This window comes from Triticum aestivum, chromosome 2B, assembly GCF_018294505.1.
Source record: "Triticum aestivum cultivar Chinese Spring chromosome 2B, IWGSC CS RefSeq v2.1, whole genome shotgun sequence".
Lineage (NCBI taxonomy): Eukaryota > Viridiplantae > Streptophyta > Magnoliopsida > Poales > Poaceae > Triticum > Triticum aestivum.
The window spans coordinates 786,016,249-786,032,073 of record NC_057798.1 but is presented as its reverse complement, the minus strand read 5'-3'; the positions used below and the strand labels follow the sequence as shown (position 1 = coordinate 786,032,073).

The window sequence follows — 15,825 nt, the reverse complement described above, 5'->3', positions numbered from 1 at the left end:
TCAAAGAAAAGGAATATCAAACAGAGTCCAAACGGAATGAAACCTTCGGGAGCGTAATTTTTGGAAAGGATATGATCCGGGACACTTGGAGTTCAAGCCAGGGAAGGTTCGAGGAAGCCAGGAGGTAGGAGGGCGCGCCCACCCCCCTGGGCGCCCCCTATCTCCTGGGCCCCTCGAGGCTTCCCCGACCGACTTCTTTCGCCTATATAAGTCCACGTACCCTAAAAACATCGAAGACGAAGATAGATCGGGAGTTCCACCGTCGCAAGCCTCTGTAGCCACCAAAAACCTCTCGGGAGCCCGTTTCGGCACCCTGCCGGAGGGGGAACCCATCACCGGTGGCCATCTTCATCATCCCGGCGCTCTCCATGACGAGGAGAGAGTAGTTTACCCTCGGGGCTGAGGGTATGTACCAGTAGCTATGTGTTTGATCTCTCTCTCTTTCTCTCTCTCTCTCGTGTTCTCTCTATGGCACGATCTTGATGTATCGTAAGCTTTGCTATTATAGTTGGATCTTATGATGTTTCTCCCCCTCTACTCGCTTGTAATGAATTGAGCTTTCCTCTTGAAGTTATCTTATCGGATTGAGTCTTTAAGGATATGAGAACACTTGATGTATGTCTTGCCGTGCTTATCTGTGGTGACAATGGGATATCACGTGATCCACTTGATGTATGTTTTTGTGATCAACTTGCGGGTTCCGCCCATGAACCTATGCATAGGGGTTGGCACACGTTTTCGTCTTGACTCTCCGGTAGAAACTTTGGGGCACTCTTTGAAGTTCTTTGTGTTGGTTGAATAGATGAATCTGAGGTTGTGTGATGCATATCGTATAATCATGCCCATGGATACTTGAGGTGACAATGGAGTATCTAGGTGACATTAGGGTTTTGGTTGATTTGTGTCTTAAGGTGTTATTCTAGTATGAACTCTATGATAGATTGAACGGAAAGAATAGCTTCATGTTATTTTACTACGGACTCTTGAATAGATCGAGCAGAAAGGATAACTTTGAGGTGGTTTCGTACCCTACCATAATCTCTTCGTTTGCTCTCCGCTATTAGTGACTTTGGAGTGACTCTTTGTTGCATGTTGAGGGATAGTTATATGATCCAATTATGTTATTATTGTTGAGAGAACTTGCACTAGTGAAAGTATGAACCCTATGCCTTGTTTCCTACCATTGCAATACCGTTTACGCTCACTTTTATCGCTTGCTACCTTGCTGTTTTTACAATTTCAGATTACAAATACCTTTATCTACCATCCATATTGCACTTGTATCACCATCTCTTCGCCAAACTAGTGCATCTATACAATTTACCATTGTATTGGGTGTGTTGGGGACACAAGAGACTCTTTGTTATTTGGTTGCAGGGTTGTTTGAGAGAGACCATCTTCATCCTACGCCTCCCACGGATTGATAAACCTTAGGTCATCCACTTGAGGGAAATTTGCTACTGTTGGGTAACGTTGCAGCAAATTAAAAAAATTTCCTATGGTTTCACCAAGATCCATCTATGAGTTCATCTAAGCAACGAGTCATGGGAGTGAGATTGCATCTACATACCACTTTGTAGATCGCGCGGAAGCGTTCAAAAGAACGGGGTTGAAGTAGTCGTTCTCGTCGTGATCCTATCACTGGAGATCCTAGCGCCGAACGGATGGCACCTCCGCGTTCAACACACGTACGGTCAGCGTAACGTCTCCTCCGTCTTGATCCAGCAAGGGGGAAGGAGAGGTTGATGATGATGGCTCCAGCAGCAGCACAACAGCGTGGTGGTGGTGGAACAGCAGCACTCCGGCAGGGCTTCGCCAAGCGCGTGATGGAGGAGGAAGAGGTGTAGCAGGGGGAGGGGGCGCCAGGACTTGAGGGTGCCGCTGCCCTCCTCCCCCTCCCTTTATATAGGCCCCCAAGGGGGGGGGGGCGCCGGCCCTGGGAGATCCAATCTCCCAAGGGGCGGCGGCCAAGGGGGGTGGAGTGCCCCCCAAGGCAAGTGCCCCCCCCCACCCTAGGGTTACAACCCTAGGCGCAGGGGGTGGGCCTAGGGGGGCGCACCAGCCCACTTTGGGCTGGCTCCCCTCCCCACTTCGGCCCTTGGGGCCCTCCGAGATGGGTGGCCCCACCCGGTGGACCCCCGGGACCCTTCCGGTGGTCCCGGTACAATACCGGGTGACCCCGAAACTTTCCCGATGGCCGAAATACCACTTTCTATATAGTTTTCTTTACCTCCGGACCATTCCGGAACTCCTCGTGACGTCCGAGATCTCATCCGGGACTCCGAACAACATTCAGTATGCTGCATATTCATATTCATACAACCCTAGCATCACCGAACCTTAAGTGTGTAGACCCTACGGGTTCGGGAGACACGTAGACATGACCGAGACGGCTCTCGGGCAATAACCAACAGCGGGATCTGGATGCCCATGTTGGTTCCCACATGCTCCTCGATGATCTCATCGGATGAACCACGATGTCGAGGATTCGAACAACCCCGTATACAATTCCCTTTGCCAATCGGTACGTTACTTGCCCGAGACTCGATCGTCGGTATCCCAATACCTCGTTCAGTCCCGTTACCGGTAAGTCACTTTACTCGTACCGTAATGCATGCTCCCGTGACCAGACACTTGGTCACTTGAGCTCATTATGATGATGCATTACCGAGTGGGCCCAGAGATACCTCTCCGTCATACGGAGTGACAAATCCCAGTCTCGATCCGTGTCAACCCAACAGACACTTTCAGAGATACCTGTAGTGCACCTTTATAGTCACCCAGTTACGTTGTGACGTTTGGTACAACCAAAGCACTCTTACGGTATCCGGGAGTTACACGATCTCATGGTCTAAGGAAGAGATACTTGACATTGAAAAAGCTCTAGCAAAACGAACTACACGATCTTGTGCTATGCTTAGGATTGGGTCTTGTCCATCACATCATTCTCCTAATGATGTGATCCCGTTGTCAATGACATCTAATGTCCATAGTCAGGAAACCATGACTATCCGTTGACCAATGAGCTAGTCAACTAGAGGCTCACTAGGGACATGTTATGGTCTATGTATTCACAGGTGTATTACGATTTCCGGATAATACAGTTATAGCATGAATAAAAGACAATTATCATGAATAAGGAAATATAATAATAATCCTTTTATTATTGCCTCTAGGGCATATTTCCAACAACTACTGTCCTACAAACCTCTGCACTTGGAGGTCCAACAATGTCTACAAGAAGAAGGTTGTGTAGTAGACATCACCCACCTCGAAACTGACCAGCGAATCGGTGAAAAACTGGTATGGGAAGCTTCTGGAAGCTTCTCAAAACCGGGCTCTCGCGACCTGGTGAAAGAATGAAAGATAGAAAATACTATGTTTAGTCTGTACTATGCTCTCTCGCCCGAGAGATCTTGGGTTCGAATCCTCGTTTGTGCGCAAACTCCTTTTTAGGTTCTTTTTGAGCAGAAAAAAAGAGAAACGGGCCGGCCAGCGAGGCACGAGTGTATGCGCCCGTTTGCGCTAATCGAAGCAACGGGCGCCGTTTAGGATTTGCCCGAAGGAACCCCAAAGACATACTTGTCAGGGTTGTAGGTGGGCACTGAGTTGTGGGCTTGATCCCCCTACTTTCGCTGGGCCTCTTCAATCGTACATTGCCTCTTCATAGCCAAGTTGGTGTTTGATAAATTAATCATAGGTGCTTGTAAGTAATTAGCCTCCCCACATATAAATCGTAACAAGTATGTGCATCATCATTTTTCAGAAAAAATCCTTTTGGAGGCCAGTTTTTGGAAATTTAAAATTCATACTTTTACACTTGCAAATTTTCCAAAAAAATATAGATATACATGGAGGCACAATGCACAAGTGGGAAACTTTTCGGGACGAAATACGTTGAACTAAAAACAAATCTGGAGTTTTTTAACACATGATACTATTAATCCACCCAGGCCATGATTTTATTTTGCATAGGTCACATTTCAAGGTATTTCATAATGAAATTTTACACACATACACATAACATCCTTGTTTACTTGCACAATTTTTTTAGATTTTTTTGAAACTGAAAAGTTTGAATTTTGATTTTTTTTTCAAAAAATCCGGCCTCCATGGAGGCCAGCCTCCAAAACGCCATTCTCATCGTTTTCAACAACATAGTTAATTGCTTAGAGATAATTCCATCCACTCGTTGACCACACCATCATGACATTTTCTCTCATTATCAAGATAACTATTTTAATACTCCAACACCCTACTATAATTGAATTTGATCTATATAAAAATTAGAAGTTACATGGACACCTATTAACTAGAGTCCTAGTGAAGTAGATATAACTAGAATCCCAACACAATTACAGAATTTCTGCACATTAACTAAAATAAAAATATACTCTATAAATATGTACCAAGATATTTATAATACTCATATGCTCTAGAATCATCTACAAATATATCAATAAATAGCAAAATAGTTATATCACATAGTATGGGACACAAAATAATCTTGATAGAATTGTGATTTTGTCTTGCTTTTTAGCTTCACTTAGATACAAAAAAAGTTTCAATTTAGCAATATATATTTCTCTTTAGTGTGACATAATAAAAGTTCGAAACTTAACAAATTTATGCGTGGAACGTTTGAAACAATACCAGTTTGTTTTTGAACGAGCATCAACTTCGAATATTTATCAACACATTTTGTGCTTAATTCTGCTAGGTAATATGATAAACAATAAAGTTTATTTTTGTTGCCTAGTATGCACATAGACAACATATATTTAGTACAACAACGACAACAAAGGCTTTCAGTTCGTAACAAGTTGGGGTGGGCTAGAGTTCAAACCCATAAAAATCTCGAAACCCATAGATGACATATATTTTGTGATATTGAAAAATATAAAAAGAAAATGAGTTCAATATAAAATACACAGAAAGTCAGATTGCCAATAAGAACTTATGATACAATGTTCTTATACGGTTTCCTTAAACAAACACTAGAATACAACATAATATAGACCTCATTCTTCTCATGGCTATCTAGTTTTCATCTATAAATTACCTATTTTTCATGCAACCACCACATGTTTGTTCTCATTTTATGGATGGCTTCTACGGTCATCAATTGCTTGACAAAACTCCATGGAAGTGAGACCATGGCGGTATAATTTCTGAAGGCTTAACTTGGATAAGACAGGTTCATATATGATTTCTGTGATATTTTCCAACTTTAATCATTTTTTGGAAAAATTTAGGACATCTTATAAATTATATTAACTAACCTCTTAGTTTATGACATAGTAAACGAAATAAGTCAATCTATATTTTTAACACCCATTCCTAAGTTGATATAAGAAGATCATTTTCACGAGTGTTACTCAAATAAGATTTCACCGGGAAAAGTCTACTTGTAATAATCTAAAACCGCCATTGCCATCCATATTCAATTGTTTTCCAAAAAAAATCTTAATTATCAAGCACTGAAAAAATATGAGAGGGAATTTATGGCCAGGGTTATAAAACAGTAAGTTGAATTCAATTATATCCGACATGGACCTTACCAGGATATGGGCTACATCATGGGGAGTAGTTAGGCTCCAGGCAACACTAGCCATGGCCTGGGGCGACAAGTTTTTTCGTTTACTCTAGGTAATGTGCATCAATCTAATTATGTGATGAGCCTGTGATGTGCGTCAATCCTGGCTACAGAACTAATCTAGATTATAAGAGTTGGATAATAGTTTATGTTAAATGTGAATAGCGGTTCAAGTTATATGATCTATAACGTTGCAATTCTCATTTCAAAGTTTTTAGGGTGTGCACTCTCGAAATCTTCGGTTAGAAGGATAACCAAACCATATGATTAACATACTAACACTGAGAATTATGGTAATCGTAAGGAGATTCTTATGGTATCAGTACGAGATTTTTAGTTTGGAATAAAACAGCAGAACGTTTGTACTTTGAAATAGATAGTCTGTGAATGTATGATACATTCATATGCAATCAATTTCGTTGGAGAAGTAGAAAGATTATCCTACGACATGCTCCAGATGCTGGCTCAAATAGATATAAGGGTAAGGAAAATTATCTGGAATGGTTTTTTGAGAGAAATATCTAGAACCATTAGTGCTTAGTGGACCTATTTACCGTGTTGTAACATCATAAAACTCATAAATCATTTAGTAGGTTGGACTAAAACCAACGGCACGGAGCCAAGCCCCAATGGACCATGGTCCAACAACATATTTCCGCCCCAACATTAATATCTATACCACTATATAGATTACGAATAACTTTGAGTATCAACCGTTGGATGAAGCCGACCCAAGGGTAGAAACATAAACCTGACAAATCTGAGCGTTGCTGATTCTTGGATCTTTTCTTTACTACATGTAGTACTGTCCATAAGATTATATGATTGGGCTTAAGACCTATGCATATTTTGCACAAAATTTAAAACACAGAGCTATTTTGTTCTATACTCTCCTAACTTCTTTTCTGTCAAAAAAATCATTCATTTAATTATTCTCCCCAAAAAAGCATTCATTTTTACTTGGTGATTTTTGGTTGTATGTCGATAGTTTCCGATGGTAACCATTGGATCCACGATCCAATGGCGCACAAGCCCCCGTAGCATGGGAGCATTGGAATGGGTGAGCGCCTGATGTTCTCCCCGGAGTGACGACGCCGATGCGTAACGCGTGCACATTCATTGCGTGGCAGGAACACCGAACAGCTACGGCAGATAGCGGTGGCGTGGCGGCACGGCGACGAGAACGATGGAGGACGTAGTACGTACAAGCTAGCAGATCTGCAGATGTAGCATCAATCTCCTCCGCTTTTTTGAAGCAACCGCAACCTGGTTGCCCCCGAAGGCCGAAGCCGATCCAAAGCAACGCGTGCTCCCGATCCACGCGCACCGGACGGACACCCGCCCCCCGCGGAGCAGAGCAAAAGCAGAGACGGGCCACGATCGCGCGCACCAACCAACCAACCACTTTCCCCGGGAAGGGCAGCGCGTCCGGAGCACGGCACGCGCGATCCCCTCTGCCGCCGCGCGCTTGACGGAGCCACGGGCGATGCAGCCGGCCGCCACGCGCCGCGATGGGCCTCTTTGACGGCCTCTTCCCCGGCCGGCGCGACGACGGCACTGGGAGGATGGCGTCGGCGTCCGCGTCCACGTCGGCGCAGCAGTGCGGCGGCGACATCTCCGCGCTCTCGCCCACGGCCGCCTCCGTCGTCCGCCGATGCGCGCAGTGCGTGTCCCGTCCCGTCTCCTTATGCAGCCCTTGGATTCTTGGGCTGACGGGTCGATCCGATGTTGGTTTTCGTGGGTGGCGTGCAGGATCGCGGGCGTGCCGGTGGAGCAGCTGGTGCGGCGGCTGGAGCCGGACGAGCAGCCGCCGCTCGCCTACGCCAGGAGCATCGTGGAGTACTGCTCCTACGTCGCCCTTCGCGCCGAGACGAGGCGCCGCCACGACCACCTCGGCGACAGGGAGTTCCACTCCCTCACCTACGACATGATGCTCGCCTGGGAGGCGCCCGACCACGACACCGAAGCAGAGCTCCAGGTCTGTCATGTCATCTCTGTGTGCGCTCGTTCAGAGAGATCGATCGAGCACCAACACTAAGCGGTGGTTCCGTCATTGTAGAAAACGGCGTTCAGCTGGGGCGACGGCGCCGACGACGATGACGACGACGGCGGGTCCATATTCTACTCCAGCCCCACCAAGACGGCCATTCAGGTCAGCCCATCGCTTCACCTCCACAAAATCGCGCTGTGTTCTTGCTCAATAGATGGATAATGGAACGTGCAGGTTGACGGGAGGAGGACGGTCGGGCCGGAGGCGTTCGCGAAGATCGCCCCGGCCTGCCCGGCCATGGCGCACGCGATCACCGTCCGCAACCTCTTCGACGCGCTCACCAACTCCACCGGCGGCCGCCTCCACTTCCTCATCTACCACAAGTACCTCAAGAGCCTGGACAAGTAGGTCACACACATCCTCTACTCCGAGCCTCTGAACAACATCCATATTTGCGTGGATCACAGCAATGTGGCATCATATCATATCATGTCTCTGTTGATCGCCAGCGTGCTGAGGTCGACGAAATGCATATCGGGCGGGCACAAGGCGCCGGCGCTGGACCTCTGCGACGGCGAGGTGGTGCTCGACATCTTCGGCGCCGCCACGACGCAGCCGGTCCTGCAGCACATCGGCACGTCCACGTGGCCTGGTTAAGCACCTTCCCTATGGTACATTTTTGCCCCGGCGCTGCTGGTCCGTGCTCCTTCATGAGGGCCTCATATAAGGTGATCCGTCCACATTGCCGCAGGGAGGCTCACGCTGACGAACCACGCCCTCTACTTCGAGGCCATCGGCGTCGACTTCTCCTACGGCGATGCCGTCGTGTACGACCTCACCAAGGACCTGAAGCAGTGCGTGAAGCGCGAGTCCACGGGGCCATGGGGCGCCCACCTGTTCGACAAGGCCGTCATGTACAAATCTAGTTCCATGTGAGTGAGTGCCTGATCATCTTCAAATTATTTGCAATTTTCAGTTCTTGCAATCATGTAGTATGACATACATTTATAACACATTCAGTTTTGGTACCTATCTATAGAAATGAGCCGGTGTTCTTCGAGTTTCCCCAATTCAAGGGCCACAGCCGGCGAGACTACTGGTTCGCGGTGATCAAGGAGGTGCTGCACGCGCACAAGTTCATCAGGAGGTACCGGCTGGTGGGCTTCCAGAAGGCGGAGGCGCTCGCCGTCGCGACGCTCGGGATCCTCCGGTACCGCGCCGTGAAAGAGGGGTTCCACATACTGCCGGCATACTTCAAGACCACCCTGGCTTTCAACTTGGCAGAGAAGCTGCCCAAGGGGGACAAGATATTGGAGGCATTGTATGGCCAGCTGCAGGAACACTGCTCGAGGTTTAGGGGAGGCGATGACCTGGCAGCTCAGGGCAGTTCCGACGAGCTGGCACTCGCGGATCCATTTCCGCTGTCGGCATTTACGCTCGTGCGGATGGGGCTGCTGACGCTCAGGAAGGAGGACAATCCCGAGGAAAGGGATTTCGCCGTCGGGGATGTGCAGATTGGAAGGACCAGCTCCGTGCAGATGGCTCTGGAGCGATCTGTTGGGTATTCCGGTAGAGTGGAAGCCGCACGCGCGACGCTCGATCAGGTCAAGGTGGAGGACATTGACACCAATGTGGCTGTCCTAAAGGTAATCATCATCATCTTTGAGTATTTCACATTCTTGTGTAATATATTTGAGTTCACGTACTCATACTGAAAGTCTGAAATGAACACTGAAAATCATGGTGAAAAAATAATGATCAGTAGAGACATGCAAAACCCTGAACTTCCACCACTCATATTTGGGCAGGATTTTACTGATACCGAACTTCTATTACTCATAAAGTCAAGGTGGACTTAAGTGGATTATTATTCAGGATTACTGATGTTCTACTGGTTCCATCTTAACATGCAGGAACTAGTGTTTCCTTTGATTGAAATAGGCAAAAGGCTTGTCTTCCTGGCTGAGTGGGAAGATCCACTTAAGTCATATGTTTTCTTGCTCTGTTTCCTCTACATAGTTTACAGGTAATATTCATGGTCCAGGACTGAGCATATCTAATGATATAACACAAGATTTTTCCTTCTCTTTATCCAAACAAGTTTCATGCCTATCCCTTTAAAGATAAATGAAGTGATTCCTTTTATTTGTATGCAATCCGCAGAGGCTTGATATGGTACATATTTCCCGGCTTTTTGGTCGGCTCTACCGCTTTCATGCTATGGAGCAAACACCATGGCAACAGGCATTTCATCGAAGCATTCGAAGTCACAACCCCTCCTCGGCGACGTACCGTCGAACAACTTCTAGCTCTGCAGGAAGCCATCTCACAGTTGGAGGCACACGTCCAAGCTGGGAACATTTTTCTCCTCAAGCTTCGGTCCCTCATGCTCGCAGCGTTTCCTCAGGTTAATCCTCTACCCCAAGCCTATACTATGATTCAGCCCATTCTGTATGAAATCTTGTGTAACTTAGTTTATCTGACAACTGTTACATGGTACCAGAGCACGAACAAAGTGGCAACGACAATGCTCGTGGCTGCTGCAGTATTTGCGTTTATGCCTTTCCGGATCATATTCGTGCTCATCCTGTTGGAGGCTTACACGAGGCATATGCCACTGAGGAAGAAGAGCAGCGAGAAGCTGGTGAGGAGGTTGAGGGAGTGGTGGCTACGGATCCCCGCTGCACCCGTGCAGCTCTTGAGGCCTCATGACACCAGAAGATGGAGGTCGAGGCGGAGATAAGGACACATGTTAATATTTCTTACACTGTCTTGTATATCGGTAATTTTTGGGGCGTTAGAAATGTGGATATTATACAGACATCATGGCAAATTTCAAAAAGAAACATTACTGACATAAGTTCACAAAGAGAGGGCTAAACCTGATCTTAATCATTAGTTGGGTGAGAGATTTTGTTCTTGCTATGGCCAGGATATCAGTTGTGCAAAAGGTGGGATCATGAAAGATATTTGTAATACAATTCGGGTGTTGAATAGCAATGCATTCATTGTAAATGGCATTTGGAGCCTGAGTGTCAGGTTGCTTGATATGAATTTTGATACCGCCTCGTGGTCCCCGTTGGATTTTGTATTCTAGTATAGTCAGGCGCGGAGGAGGCTGTCACGGGCCGAAAGAACATTGAGAACGAGCTGATTGGAGTGACTATCATCTTGGCCAATGGTGCCTATTTGTTCGTTGTGAACCCATGACGCCGCCTTCTTACTCGGACCACTATCATCTTGGTCAATAGCTACCATTGATCAAACTAGCAAACATGTCCGTGCGTTGCACCGAAGAAAAACAACCACACTTCCTAGCCCAATGGCTCAAATACCATATTTTGTTGAATCACCGATATATTCTCACTCTTCCTCTATTGCTAAGACGTTCCTGGAAGCATCAGTCATGTATTGTATTTTATCGACAACCTTGAACAAAAAAGGTGCATATATGAAGTGCTACATTTCAATAGTCATGTAATGTATTTTATCGACAACCTTGAACCAAAAAGGTGCATGTATGAAGTGCTACACTAAAATCAAGAAAGCATGGAACAACTGAACACGATGCATTGGTTTTGTGTAGATGTCGATTACAGTATGTTTTTCGCCCACACAGACATGTGCATCCTTCACAGAGAAAATAAAGAAAGAGCTATATTCACATAGCACTGCTCATAAACTACATGTTCATTGTCATTGTACATAATTAGTTCATTTAAATATCTAAATTACCTTCCCAGTTAATATGCCAAATGTAAGGAGCCATTACGTTCATCAGTTGGTATATTATTGAGATCCTAAATCATGAGAATAGTACATGTATGTATGCAGATAAGAAATTAAGGTTTAATTAGTAAGTCGGCAAATGCCCGTTATTGATTAGAAAGTTCCTTCTAACCGTGCTTGCACGACATACCTACAAAGCTTAAAGTACAACACAATTTTCTTGGATACAGAAGGAAACATAATAATCGGATTTGCACGTACCATATCAAAACGATTTTTTATCTTTAAGAGTTCATGAAGAAGATTACCCTAGTTATATCAGGTCAATTGAATAACATTTGCTAAGCTTAATAAGATAGCAATGTCTCATGCTATGGTAATTTACTTTGAAACTTTGTCCTTCCATTGATGGCTTTAAAACACATGCATTGCAGACTTTTTTTAGTTGCACCATGGCCTCCATGACGTCCATTGTTTTGATGCTAAATTTTAAACATGCACTTAAAATGTGTGTGGCCATAAATAATTCCCATGAAATCAAGTGCATGATTCTGATTTTCTTTTATAACCATGCATGCTTTCAAATCCAAGGAAAGACATTATTTACAATTATTTAGACAAAGAGATAATTGATTCTCGACAAACCTGATCGCTGTATGAAATCAACTGCATGCTTCAGTTTCTGAAAGACATGATCTAGTTATTTAGACAAAGAGATCATTAATATTTCGGCGAACCGGATTGCTCCCCTACATTTTGACAATTCCGGCGAGATTAGGAGCGCCAGACACTTTGACAACAATTAGTACGTGATAAAAATAAAGTTTTTGTGTAGCTTGAGCTACATGGTACCCCTTATCTTAGCCATCCATTTTTGCATCGCAATCCGTGCAGGCACATTTGTCATTTTTGTTTCTCTCTAACGAAACAATGTATAAACTTCAAACTTTGCATGACAACAAAACATTCTAATTACTATGTGGGGAAAAACTTTCAGTTCATGCATTTAAAATGCTAATTTTTTTAATCATAAAAATCCTCATTTTGTATATTTATGTTGGTCCAAAATATCTGAAAGTTTTTTCACACATTGAAGTTGTAAAGTTTGTTTGGTCTGCAAAGTTTGAAGTCCATATGATCTTTCATTTGAGAGAAACAAAAAAAGAGAAATCTTCTTGTTGCAAGTTAGTTGGAGAGTACCACTAGTAGAAAAAGGCACATTCGTCCCGGTTCGTGAGGGCCATTTGTCCCGGTTGCCGAATCGGGACTAAAGGGTCGGTACTAAAGCCCTATACTTTTAGTCCCGGTTCTCCCAGGAACCGGGACAGATAGGGCTCCACGTGGACGCTGCCGCTTGCCCAGGCAGGAGGACCTTTTGTCCCGGTTGATGCCACCAACCGGGACCAAAAGGCTTCCACGTGTCAGTAGTTCAGGGGCTGGGGTTTTTTTTAAAGAGGGGGGGGGGGCGGTGGGGTTTTTGGGGGTTTCGTAGGGTTAATTTAGGGGTTTTATATATTGTGTTAGGTAGCTAATAGAGAGAAGTGTCCTCTCTTATCTCCTTGCTTGGTCAACGCTACGTACTATATGTATAGAGAGGACTTGACACGCTAGCTAGCTAGTAAGCAAATGAAGGAAACCATTAAGTACAGAAGATCGTCGTGAACATATACACAGAGAGAAGTGATCTCCGACGCTATTGGCTACATATATATATATATATACAATATAAGATCTCTTACAAAATCCCCTAACATCTCAACTTCCACATGGTATTCTCCATGTTTGTTGATGGCGTGGTCAAGAAAGAATCCTGCCAATTCCTCTTGAATTGCTCGTATGCGATCTTATGGTAGGAGTTCATCCCGCATCTGCCACATCTAATTTGAAAAATGGGGTCAATACATATATATGAATAAAACTCAACACAAATGATGATAATAAAATAAAATTGTGAATATTATTACGTATGCACTTCATATTATTGTTTAGAGTAGCCCCGCTCAGAGGTGGTGTGGCGGATGAACTCGTAAATGTAGTATCCACAGAAATCATTCTCGGCTTCCTGCCATAACTACTTTACAAGAAATAGAGGTCAATCAAACTGATAAGCAAGCATGCTAAATGGTATTGATGACACTAGCTAGAATCAATGGGAGATACGCGGAACTAGCTAGTAGCTAGTACTTACTTTCGGGTGGTTAAATCGCAGCTACGCCGGCAGTCCCGGAGCTTGTGCGGTGAACTTTTTCCAAACCCTGCCAGACAAAGAAAACAATTACTTGATATCAGGAAATGAACAAAGTTGCCAATATGGTGCGATAATGATCGATTGAACTTACTTCTCGACCATTTTAGTCATGGTCGCATACTCCTCCGAATTTTTTCATTTGGAGTCTATGACAGTTACCAGTCCTTGCTCAAGCTTAATCTCTAGCAGAATAAAGTGGAAGCTGCGCACGCATGCATAACTCATCAATTACATTACTATAACCTCGAGTAATAAGGGAAACTGAATATGCACAAGACAGTAACACTCACTTGTATTCGTAAGGAAAGAGTGTTGTAGCTTTGTTTTGATTTAGAAGTAACGATCTTAGTAAGTTGGCCTCGGTATCTTTGGGATCATGTTTAACCTTCCATTCATCCATGAGATTTCTGTTAATGAACCCAATATCACCTACTTGCCTTTTCTTCAATTCGGCGATCTTCAATCTACATAATACTGAGGATAATTATATATACATGCAATGAAAGAGCTGAGCTATATATAGAGACTTAATTAGTTACAGAGAAGTAGTACTTACAGACAGTAGCAAGTGATGATTGTTTTATCGAGGGCCTTTTGATTGAAAAGGAAGAACTCCTCATATGGAACAGACAACAGATCAATTCCAACAAGGTCGTGCTCCTCTTTAACTATCAACGTCAGAGTATTTTTCCCAGACTTCCTGCAGATGTCCATGTACCAATCATGGAATCTTCGCATCATCGTTGTTAGGGAAGTACCAGGTCTGACGAGAGGCTTCCCATGCTGGAATCTTAATGTGTCCACCTCCATTGTTTCAAAAATTAGTGCATCATCGTCGGTCATGTAATCTCCAGGATTGGTACCGGGCAGCATCCCCGGAAGATTAGCGACGATATCGCTAGACACATTGAGCGGGGGGCACGATTGCTTCGCTTGTTCGCCGAGCCGGGGAATTTTTTCCCTTTTGTTTGTTCTGCTAGCCTTTGATCAGTGCAAGTACTTCCCGACCGCTCTGCTTCCTTATATGTCATTTCAATGATGCGGTCATAGTTGGATTGCAGCGGAGGCGGTGGTGGTCGCTGCAGGGCATCTAAAGTGCGCTTCACTTTCACCGGATCTATCTTCTCCGTTGGAGGTGGATGTATCTTAGCTTTTACCGATTGAAAGAAGTCATTCACTTGGCCTTCAGAGATCTTATGGTTTTCCTCATCGCTCCTCTCGTATGGTAACTTGTCTACAGGCTTGAGAGACGATGGATCGTATCTGTATTGCCTCCCGCCTCTGGTTGTACTGCTAGACGCCGGAGCAGCCGGAGCGGCTGCGGCTGTCTTCTTTCGTTGCTTAAGAGGCGGAGCAACCGGAGGCGGACTGCTACGACGCACCAGAGCAGCCGGAGCGGCGGCGTCTGTGTTCCGCCGTCGCTTATGAGGCGACGAAGGAGGAGGCGGGCTGCTCGGACGCGTCAGTGCAGGCGGAGAAGGAGGCGGAGTACTGCCGCCCTCACGCGCCGGGGAGGAGGAGGAGGCGAAGGAGGCGAAGTGCCCAGCTGACTCGCCAGAGCCCTGAAGTTCAGAAGGCTGATGTTCTCCTTCCTCCATATACACAGAGTCTTCATGGGAAGATCGAGATGAGTCTCTCCATCATATGTAGCATGCTCAAGCTGGAGCTCCTCAAATCCCTCCATTATTTTGTCCCCATCACAACAACATAGCCTTGTGAAATCGGACGACCGTGAAAAGTTGCTCCGGGTGAAGGAGGGTACACAGAGCTGACAGTCGCCTTGACTTTGAGCTGAAGCCATTGCATCATAAGGTGGCACTGGTGTGAATCCGAGATAAAATCCACGGGGTAGCTAGGACCCGTCAAGTCAGGCTGCTGAACGAGCTCGGTGGAAGCCATGCTGCTTCTCTACTGAGATGGCGAGGCAGCTTCTGGGGTAGCTTCTTGGGCAGGATCTCACAGCTGCTGGTTCTCAACATCTTGTCTTTCCTCTAGCTTCCGCACCCTTGCCTTAAGCTCCTGCAGTTCGCTCTACTCCACTTTCCTCCTCCTCTCTTGGGTTTTGTAACCGCCTACGTCGGGAAACCCAACCTTCCACGCAACAGAGCCTGGCGTGCCTTGAGTTTGTCCAGGGTGCTCAGGATTCCCGAGGGCCCTTTTGAGCTCGTCGTTCTCTCTGTCGGGAATGAACTTCCCTTCCTGCACTTCCTTGATTGCTTTCTGAAGCTTCGTGACGGGTGTTTTAAGTTGCTCGTCCGTCCA

At 45.5% G+C, this 15,825-nt stretch overlaps 1 protein-coding gene across 1 annotated transcript; it reads left to right on the top strand.

The window, feature by feature from the left end:
- The first annotated feature begins 6,829 nt into the window (after positions 1 to 6,829).
- On the top strand, positions 6,830 to 10,601 carry LOC123047404 (uncharacterized). Its single transcript, XM_044470947.1, has 10 exons — positions 6,830 to 7,259; positions 7,349 to 7,574; positions 7,656 to 7,748; positions 7,821 to 7,990; positions 8,096 to 8,238; positions 8,338 to 8,518; positions 8,626 to 9,232; positions 9,500 to 9,612; positions 9,750 to 9,993; positions 10,090 to 10,601. The coding sequence occupies exons 1-10, from the start codon at positions 7,108 to 7,110 to the stop codon at positions 10,327 to 10,329; spliced, it is 2,169 nt and encodes a 722-aa protein (XP_044326882.1). The 5' UTR covers positions 6,830 to 7,107; the 3' UTR covers positions 10,330 to 10,601.
- The last annotated feature ends 5,224 nt before the right edge of the window (positions 10,602 to 15,825 follow it).